At 25.9% G+C, this 10,763-nt stretch overlaps 5 protein-coding genes across 5 annotated transcripts in view; 3 read left to right on the forward strand and 2 right to left on the reverse strand.

Moving 5' to 3' along the window:
• ENU1_178380 (purine nucleoside phosphorylase, putative) overlaps positions 1 to 5 on the forward strand; it is a gene marked incomplete at both ends in the record, with an annotated part of 255 nt that extends 250 nt beyond the window's left edge. Inside the window, one exon of the mRNA XM_008861398.1 lies at positions 1 to 5. This exon is cut by the window's left edge and continues 250 nt beyond it. Coding sequence (XP_008859620.1) covers positions 1 to 5 — 5 coding nt within the window.
• Positions 6 to 66: 61 nt separating this feature from the next.
• On the forward strand, positions 67 to 417 carry ENU1_178390 (purine nucleoside phosphorylase, putative; the record flags this gene model as incomplete). The annotated part of the gene is made up of 1 exon (XM_008861399.1): positions 67 to 417. The coding sequence occupies one exon, from the start codon at positions 67 to 69 to the stop codon at positions 415 to 417; it is 351 nt and encodes a 116-aa protein (XP_008859621.1).
• Positions 418 to 506: 89 nt separating this feature from the next.
• ENU1_178400 (hypothetical protein) lies at positions 507 to 7,790 on the reverse strand (the record flags this gene model as incomplete). The annotated part of the gene is made up of 1 exon (XM_008861400.1): positions 507 to 7,790. One exon carries the CDS (start codon positions 7,788 to 7,790, stop codon positions 507 to 509), a length of 7,284 nt encoding a protein of 2,427 aa, XP_008859622.1.
• Positions 7,791 to 7,949: 159 nt separating this feature from the next.
• ENU1_178410 (hypothetical protein) lies at positions 7,950 to 9,587 on the reverse strand (the record flags this gene model as incomplete). Its single annotated transcript, XM_008861401.1, has 1 exon — positions 7,950 to 9,587. The coding sequence occupies one exon, from the start codon at positions 9,585 to 9,587 to the stop codon at positions 7,950 to 7,952; it is 1,638 nt and encodes a 545-aa protein (XP_008859623.1).
• A 156-nt stretch (positions 9,588 to 9,743) lies between these two features.
• Positions 9,744 to 10,688, forward strand: ENU1_178420 (Nse4 protein; the record flags this gene model as incomplete). The annotated part of the gene is made up of 1 exon (XM_008861402.1): positions 9,744 to 10,688. One exon carries the CDS (start codon positions 9,744 to 9,746, stop codon positions 10,686 to 10,688), a length of 945 nt encoding a protein of 314 aa, XP_008859624.1.
• Between the last annotated feature and the right edge of the window lie 75 nt (positions 10,689 to 10,763).

The raw sequence follows: 10,763 nt of genomic DNA on the forward strand, positions 1-10,763 counted from the left end.
ATTAGTTCTAAATTAGATATTGGGGATATTGTCATAGCAACTGGTGCTTGTCATAATAGTAATTTTATGCAACAATATAAACTCCCAGGAACATTCTGCCCAATAGCTGATTATGAGTTAGTTCATAAAGCTGTTGAAGCTGCTGAAAAGATTGGAGCTAAATATGCAGTAGGGAATGTTTTTTCTAGTGATTGTTTTTATGATGATGCAAGTTCATTAAAAGAATGGGATAAGATGGGAGTACTTGCTGTAGAAATGGAAGCAGCTGGTTTATATGCTATTGCTGCAAGAGCAGGTAAACAAGCCTTAACTATTTGTTCTATTTCTGATTGTCCATTTAAGGAAACTGCTCTCTCAGCTGAAGAAAGACAAACCAAATTTACACAAATGATGGAAGTTGCACTGTCTATTGCTTAAGTTTTTAATAATTTACATTAAGGTTAGTTGTTGGTTGTTAAAGAAAAGAAGTTTAAAATAAAAATAACAAAAGAAGAAAATAAATTATTTTACTTAGTCTTTTCAAACAAGAGAGAAGGAGTTCTATATATTGTAATTAGTTCATTCACTAAATCTTCTTCAAGACGTAAATCACCATCTTGTCGTGCAATAATAATATCATCACAAAGTTGTAACAATCCCAAACAATTCGGAAGATTTTTAAACATAATTGTATGAGCCTGACCTACATAATCAGATTTGATTAAAGAATAAAGTGCAAGTACAACAACAGTATAAAGACCAATAATACCTAATGAACTAAGAGCAGATAAAATACCAGAATTTGGAACTTTTGGAGATGCAATGAAAAACTTTATTCCTTCTGAACAATTCCAAAGTTTATCAACATCTACACATTGTTGAACAGACCAATAATACAAGTTAGTAGTTGAGTCGAAGTGAAGAATTGGCTTTAAAGTAATATTTACATTATCAAAAGCATTAAGGACTTCTTTCTCTTTTAAGGTTGGCATCTCCAAGATTTGAGGAAAGATAGATAAATATAAATCACTAGTTCCATTATTTAGAATTATTGATAATTTCTTTTTTTCTTCGGTATTCATTTCGTATGATCCACTAAATTTGAATGAATTTGATGCAGCAGATGACTCACGAGACATGGAAATTGCATAAGTTAATGTTAATGTTTCATCAGCAAGTAAATTAGTATTTAACTCTTTTTTCTTTTGAGGTGTTAATAACCAATAAGTCATTGCATCGGATGATAATTGACTTGAATAAATAGCTTCACCAGAAAGAAGAGATAATGAAGAATGGTCTTTTTGTAACTCATTCCATTCAGTTTTAGTAATTTCTTTGAATACTGATTGTTGTTGTTTATATAATTCTCCTTGACCAACGAAATTCAAAACTACTTCAAGGTTTGTAGGTTTTGGTTGAGTAAAATTAGGAGCAGCAGATGACATGAATAATAATGGGAACCATAAAATTGCAAGAAGAACAATAACCATAATAAATCCAGAAGTAATTCTTTCAACAATTCCTCTTGGCTGTCCATATACATGATTTCTATTACGTTCTATTACTCGGTCACATTGGTTCATATATAATTCTGCATGAATATCTTCTACTTTTAACCATTGTTTGTAAAACATTGAAGTTTTTGAGAGACACCAATCAAGGATTGTTCTAATTTCATAAACAAAAGGTAATGTGTAATAAGTATGAAAGACCATTTGAGAATAGAATGAATAATTTGTCATTAATATTCGTCTTGATGATAATATATTATACCCAGCTCTTATTTGAAGCCCAGAAATTGTCCAATAAACAACTTTGAATAAGTAAAATATAGTGAGACATGCTTTAACTATTTTTGTTTTAGTTTCAACAAATGAAGGATATACAATAACTATTAAAATATGATATAAAAGTAATGAAAAATATTGCATAACTAATTTAGCTTTAATAGATTTACATAAATAAATAATACGGTCTGCAAGAATCATTGCAAATTGTAAAAATAATCCAAGAACATAGGTAATTGGTAAATAATCATCTGTAAAGAATTTAATAAAACTACCTTGAATATTAGTAAAAGTACCTTGGAAAATAATAAGGAATAAGAAACAAAGAGCTTCACTAATAAACAATGGTATATAAAAATCAGCTCCTTGTTTAAATTGGTCATTGACAATAGAATTAAAGAATGATTTAAGAGGACTATATACTGTACTAAAAGCTTTATCAATCATATTTTTATTTTTACCTTTTAATTCTTTTTCTCTCAAATATTCCTCACGATCTTTGAGGAAATTATTTAGTTTATCTGAACTCATTTGTTCACTAACTTCAAGAGATTTTTCTGATAACATTTCTACTTCATGATAATTAACACATTCAAATTCATCAATAGCATCTAAAACTTTATCTTTCTTTACACAATATTTCTTGTCATATGTTTTTTTATGTACCTTTTTTGATTTTTTACAAACTTGGCTATTTATTACTTTACCATTTTGAACATAAATAGTTACATTTTCACAATTAATAAGTCCCATTTTCCCTCCTTTGGAAACAAATAAATCTCCATTAACTTGCATATTTTCAACAACAAACAAATCATGTTTTTTATATGAAAGAAAATCTTCTTCTCCATCAGGTGCTTCAAAATCTACTAATGCTTCAACAACAAATTTTAATTCTCCAAATGTTCTTGGTTTAATTTTATTGACTAATTGTCTTCTATAATTTTCAATAATCAAATTAGACCATTGTCTTCTTAATAAATATTGTTGTTTCCAATATCCACGTGATCTCATACATGACAAATGTATTAATATTGCAAATAAACAAAGAATATCCCAAATAAATCTTGATGCAATGTATCGATGAACTGGATAAATTCCTATTAAATAAACAGGAGACATATGATTTTTTGTTAATGGTGTAGCATCACATTGCATTGTTTTTTCGTTAAAAATATGAGTGGTATATGAAATAACATCATATTGTTGATCATATTCATTTGGAGTTAAACAAAATCCTGGTAATTGGAAGAATAGTCGAACAAGAATAAGACATACATTATACAATGATAAGAAATTCCAAAAGAATTTAGTTGGGTATGGTCTAATAGAAAGTGCTATAACAGCAAATCCAATAATAGGGAACACAGCACTTAAAACATTTTGATTAATTAATTCATTAATCACTAAAATAATTTGAACCAAAACCTCGGTTTGTTGACCAAAATAAAAACAAAGTCCCCAGAATAACATATATATTCTACCTTTATATTTATATGGTTCATTTCTTTCATGAATTTGAATAAATTCATAATTTCTTTGTGGAATAGGTTTATGAATAGGAATTTGATTTTTACTTGAATAAATTCTTGAAGTTTTCATTGTAACTTTTTTTTCTGGAGTGGTTGTATTTGACTTAACATTAGGATTCTCCAAATTAGATAAAGAACTTTTTTGACTTGTTTCTTCTTTTTGTTCCATTTCAATAATATCTGACATTGATTTCAATTGATGTTGTACTTCATTCTTTGGAACAAGTTTGGCTGATGGTGGAGGATTCTCTTCTTCTGAAACCTCTGATTCTTCTTCCTTTGAAACATTTGATTCTTCTTCTGAAGAGGAAGTTGAAGAGTTTATTGATAAATTTTCTGGTGATGATTTAACGGAATAAAATACATTTTCATCATTATCATCATTATCGTCTGATTGAACAATGTCGCTAGATGTTATGACATCTACTGTATTTCTTGGAGTTTGTCTAGTTGATCCAATTTTGGGGGTAAAAGTAGCTGATGGTTCTTTACTTACTGGTTTAATTGTAGTATATAAACTATCTTCTATTTGTTCATCAGTAGCATTTTTAGGTAAATTTAAACGAACAACAAGATTTCTACTATGTAAGAAATGGATCAAAGCATCAATACAGTTTAAAGAAATTTCTTTTGTAGTACCACAAAGATTTTGGAAGAATCCTTTCGTTATAATTTCTTTTGGAGCTGTTTCTGAAACTTCAACAAGATCATTATCATGGAAATCACTTAATCTATCTTTTTTTCTTAATTCTCTCAACTCGTCTAATCTTTTCATACGAAGAACTTTTTCATTATATTTTTTATCTAATTCAATCATTATTTTGTCTCTATCTAAATCAATCAACTCTTTTAATTTTACAAAGATATTTGCTCGTTCTTTTTCAATATTATCTTCTAATTTTCTGAATGTCTCTGGTATTTGTCTAAACACTGCACTTCTAATTAACATAACAAATAATATAACTACATTAAAAACAAATGGTTCTCCTGCATGCATATAAAGTCCAAATGTTTCAAAGATTTGCAACACTAAATTAATTCCCTGTGTTTTTTTAGTTTCTTCATCATCTTTAAAGTAAGTAAGAAGAGAAGATAATACAAAAATATTTTGTACAATAAGAATAAAGAAATTTAAAACTTGTAATATCTTCCATTGAATTCTTTCTCTAAGGAATTTACCTTTAAAAACAATATACATTGTCATTCCAACATAAACATATGATATAATATCTTTACGATTAACAGCAAGTAACATTATAACAATTCCACAAATAAGATTAAAATATTTTAATAAAACACGATGAACCCCATCAAAAATGTTTCGAGATTCTTCAGGGAAATAAGGTGGTGAAATGAATTTATATATTTCATGAACATGACCTTCTCTAAAATGGAAGGATATACGGTTAATAAGAAAAATAAATAAACAGTCAAATACCTTTATTACCAATAATTTTTTACCTTGTTCAACTGGCATTAATAATGTATATTTTCTTAAAGAATAATCAATATCCCAATCCCATTTCTTCCAAATTTCCCATTGTGTATCTAATGGTTCTAATGGAATTGTCCAAACTGAGTTAATAATAACAAGTATTAATAAAATAATTTCTACAACTGGAATCATTTTAGTAAGAATTTTATGTGGACAAATAACTGCAACTAAAGAAATAATAATATAAAGAATTGCCATAAAATCATTAGCATGTAAACAAATACAAATCATTAATACCAAAAGAATATAAAGTGGACCAAAATAACTGAAGAAATTTGAAATATAATATTTTACTTTATTCCATGAATATTTTTTTAAATCATATTCCAAATCAATATATCTAAATAATGTTAATCTTTCTTTCTTTTTATATATTCTTCCCCAGAAAAATGAAGTCCTTGTTATAATAATTAGGAAAAAAATTACAAGAAAATCCTTTATTAAATCCCAACAATATGGATATTTTAATTCATCATAAGAAACACATTTAGGTGCTGTTAAAACATCATCAAAACATGTTTTAATTCCAATAAGACTATAAACCCATATTTTTGTTTGAGTTGATCCAAAAACATTATACTGGTCTATTAATTGGTTGAATGTTCTAAAATTCGGAATAATTAATATAATCATACTAATAGTGCAAACCCATAATAATGGAGCACATGCTGCATTAAATCCTTTCTTAGAAAGAAGACAAATCATAGTTGTTATGAATAATAAAAAGTGTAAACAATCCCATGTTTGATGTTCAAATGTAGAATCAACAATTGGATATGCAGCTATAATAATAGCGCAAATAACTGATATGTGTGGAATATAAATTGCTAAAAACCTCATAACTAAATCAGATAATTCACAAATAACCTTAGGAATACATTGAACCTTTTCTTCATCATCTAAATATTTATTTTGTTTATTTGTTTTATCTTTCTTAGATTTAAGAATTTTATGTCCTTCTTGACTTGTGGAAATTAATTCAACTTTAGTTAAATTCTTTTCTTCATTACTTTCATCTGCTAAACGTGCTTCTTGTTCAAATCTATTGAATGAATATTGAAGTGTATCTCGGTCAAAATGTTGAACCCCTCTCTTTTTCTTTAATTCAGCAAGGTACATATCTTCAACTTCTTTTAAATAACGAGGAACAGTAATTAATAAACGACTTTCTATAGCACAAACTGCAATAACAAGAATATTTGGTAAAAATCCTTTTAGACGTTCCCATAATGAATTATATTTTAAACAACCAACTTCTACTTGACTCATTCCAGTAAAGATATCCCAAAAATTATTAATATAAATTTCATTATTGTTTGAATAAACTGAATCAGGTCTAAATTGAGAAACATAACGAACAAGAAGAACAACAAAGAATATGATTGAATAAATAGGTAAAATAAATTGTATTACTACTTTGGAATAAACAAAATGGGTTTGTAAGAGAACAAGAATTGCTAATGCAATAATATATAAAATTAATTCAATATTAATGTCTTCATAAAAAGCAGCAATTGCAATAACCACACAACAAATAAATAATCCCCAGAAATCAATAAATTTTGCACATGAATATTTAAATACTTCTATTTTACTATCATCATGAACCACTTTAACACCAATTTTATTTGCATAATATTCAAGAAATGAAACAAATAATAAAATAATCTTTGATATTAATTCTCCAAGATGAGTATCATCCCATTGAATATCTACAGAATGTGTTGTTTGTTCGTTAAATTTATATAATCCAGTGTATGATGGAAGTGATGAAATATCAATGTAATCTAATTGAACAATCATTTCCATTAATACTATAATTAATGTATAAATAATAACAATTGGCCATAATTTTTGACAATAATTAATTGGAATAAATATTAATGAAATAGAAATAACTAAAAATGAAAATCCAAAGATGTTAATATTTACAAGACCTACACAAAACATTACAATAATTGAAATAAATACTCCTCCTTTTACAATTATTTGTAAACAAACTGCTAGACATGTAATAATAAATTTATATATTTGTTTTAATCCTTCTTTAATTATTTTATTTTTTGATTTCTTTTCATCAATGAATGGTTCTTCTTCTGAATTATCTTCTTCTGTTTTTGATGTAAATTCTGTTATTCCTGTTTGTGGAGAATTTTCTAAATTATTTTCTGGTTCTTTTTCATTAAATATAATTTTGATACAAAGACATATTAGAGGAAACATTAAATAAGCAACATAATTCATACCAAAGAAAACCCAAGAAGGATATTTAACAATAGAAAATCCAACAGTAGACATAGCTTTTTGTAATACATCTAATTCAGTTACCTGAAAGAAATTATATTCATTAGAAACAAATGAGAAGACATTCCACAATGATAATATAATTAAATAAATAAACATTATAAAAGCAAGTGAGACTGAAAGGAATTTAAATAATAATCTTGGTGAAATAATTAAAACTATTGAAGCTAAGAAGAATAAAATTGGAATGATTCCTCCTTGAGATGAATTAACAACAAAAGCAGAAATAAAAAAGAACAAAGCAGTAAGAGTTGGAACTAAAGCTGTATGACGAATAATAATTTTTTCTGAACGTGAAAAAATTCCAAAAAAAGAAATAATTCCAATCACTCCAACAAAAATTGTATGAAGAATATAATATTCTTGTTTTTGATTTTTAAACATTAATCCACATAACATTAGTCCCCAATGTTCTTCGATATCAACCAAATAAAATACAAGTAAAAGAATAAAATGAACAAATGAATACAGAGTAATTAATAATGACCATCCCCTTAAAATATATGTTTCTGTAAATATCCCACTAAATGAAACTACTAAAAATTCTAATAAATATGGTATTGATAATAAACCAGGTTCTATCATATAAGGAAATGGTAGTAAAATTATTAATGTTAATAACACTAATTGTTGGATATATGGAAGCATGTTCCATAATTTAAAGGGAAAACATACTACCTTTTTGAAAGACATTTTTTGTATTTAGAGTTTTCATTTAATTTTTCATTCATTATTTTTTTATCGCTTTTTTCCAAATCATCTTCTCTATTTTTACAACAAATGAAATGAGGAAAAAAAAAGAGAAAATTTAATTTAATTAAATATAATATATGTTTAATTTACTATTCTTCATTATTCAATCTCATCAACGTTAATATCCGCATCATTATCAGAATCTTCGGAGTTATCAGAATTTGAAAGGTCTTCGTTTTCTCCTGACTCATCATATCCATCAAACTCAAAATCATAAGAATTAACAAATATTCTCTTCTTTTCAAAAGCTGGTAAATCCTCAATAGGTATTTTTTCTTCTTCAATAACAATTCGTAAAATTGAGGTAGTCACTAAATTGTTGAGTGGTAAATCTTGTTCCATTTCTTTCCAAAAAATACTTTTTAAAGTAGTCATTTCAATAACTTCATTTATGTTAACTTGTCTTACTTTAAAGAAACGAATAAATTCTAATTTCAAATTATTGATATGTTGAAATATACCGTCATAAATAGCCAATTTTTTTAATTGAGTTAATAAGTTAATAGGTAATTCAGTATTTATTTTATACAATGAAAGTGATGTTAGACAATACATGTTTTGTAAAACATTAAAATTAAGGAGAAAAGAAACATTTCTAAATGCAATGTGATTAAATGTAACTTCATATTCTTCAAATAATGTAAAATTAGAACAATTAAAAGTATTTGTTTCAACACGACAATATTGATAACAATGAGGAAAAAGAGTTGAGATGATGAGTGCTTGTAAAGTAATTTTATTAGAAAGAATTGAAATAGAAAAAGGTCTAATAGAACTTTGTGAGGTATTTTTAAGTTCATTTTTGATTTGATTAATTAAAGAAGGTGGGATATGACCAATTTCTCTATCCAAATATATTTCAGAGTCAATATAAAATTTGTTTCCTAAATTTGAGAAACGAATTGATTCACCATTAATACCAAAAAATCCATTAAATTTAATTGTATTAAAAGAAGAATTAGACAGTTGAATAACTTCTGAATCATTATCAATATTAGTTCCAGTAAGATCAAGAGTATTTATTTGAGTAAGTTTAGTAACATTATAAATACTTGATGTTTCAGCAAAACTTCCACGAAGAATAAGTGTTTTTAAATTTTTAGATTGAGTAAAATACTGAATTGTTTCATTAAAGTAATGAGGGTCATTAACAAAGACATTATATTCTTGTAAATTTGGTAATGTACAATGACTTTTAGAATATGAAAATATTTTTAATTGAGTTAAACGAGTTAATTGACTTAAATTTTGAACTGAATAAGAATTAGAATAATGTTTATACAAACATAAATCTTTTGAAATTTTTAAACTTTTTAAATACGGTTGATTTGTTACAATACAATTAATATATTTAATACTATTTTCTTCATTCATTTGATTTAAAAAACAAAAATTTAATTTTGTAAGTTTAACTGATTGAAGAATATTATTAAGTGAATTATAATCAATACAATTTAAATTACTAATTTCTAATTCTCTTAAATTTGAAAGAAATGTTATTTGTGGAATTTTTTCAATAATAAAATTAAATGAAAAATAAAATATTTTTTTTACTGTTGGAAATTCTTTTAAATATTTTAATAAATCATGTCGAACAAGTAACTGATCAATACTTTCTACACATCTCTTAACTTCTTTAGAAACTTGAATTAATAATCTTAAATGTGTAATTCCAATATAACGGAAAATTTGATGATATTCTAATGAATGGAGATGGGAACAATAGGGTTTTGTCATTATGAACGAAAACAGTTCTTTTCTAAAAAGGAAAATAAAATGAAAAACAATCTTTTATTTTTTAAATGATTTTATGTTTTTCTCTTTTTAATAAAAAGGGTTTTCATTAAAAGAAGAAATTGAAAGAAAGAAGTTACTTTGATTATCTTTTCATAAATGTCAACACCTAATGATCGTTCTGCAGTTCGTAAAGAATTACGTGAAATTATGCAAGAAATTCAAGCTAAACATGAATTATTATCAAATCCAGATAATGATGAAATTATAAATTTTGTTGATAAAGCAGGTAAAATATTTGATAAAATAGATCATCCTCGTGAAGCAGCACTTGATGCAGAATGTTTTACTATTACTTCAGGTGTTACATTAGAAAAATCACAAAGACTTAAAACAGGATTTAAAATGTATGATATTTCATCATTTATTACTCGTTTTCGTGATTTATATTCAGAAAATAATGATGTAACCGAAAATCAACTCATTAAATTTGGTAAAGAAGTCTTACTTAGTGGTTGGAAAGTTGCACCATCTAATCCTCTTATTCGTGGGATTATTATTGAACGAAAAACACGAGAAAGAAAAAAAACAATTAAATCTGATGTTGGAGAAGCAATTAAACCCAAAACAGTTAATGCAGATGAATGGAGTGCAGCCAAAGAAACACCAGAACGAATTAAAATGATTAAAGATTTATTAACAAAAAAAGGAGAAATGCCATTCTTTCAATTTGTTTTAAACGTTAAAAGTTTTGGGCAAACAGTAGAAAATATATTTTATACATCTTTTTTAATAAAAGAAGGAACTGCTTTTATTGTTGTTAAAAACAGAGTACCTTATATATCTATTAGTACTTCTAAAAAAGACTCTAAAAAACAAGAAAATAATTCTCAAACAGTATGTACATTAGAATATGAAATGTGGAAAGAAATGGTTGATGCTGTTAGTCCAAATTTTGTTCAAATAATTCCTCATAGGGAAGTCTCAAAAGATGCTCTTAAAGCAATAGAGCAATATAATACTCAAAAATTTTATGATTCTCGATTTTTATCACAACCTCCTTCAACAAGAACTTCTTTCTTAAAACGTAGAAAACAAGAATAATTTAATTTGTTTTTTATTTTTTATTTTAAGTTGAGAAAAAATATTTATTATCATATTGATTAATAAGAAAATACA

Source organism: Entamoeba nuttalli (genome assembly GCF_000257125.1).
Source record: "Entamoeba nuttalli P19 unplaced genomic scaffold asmbl_7991, whole genome shotgun sequence".
In the NCBI taxonomy this organism is placed as follows: domain Eukaryota; phylum Evosea; order Mastigamoebida; family Endamoebidae; genus Entamoeba; species Entamoeba nuttalli.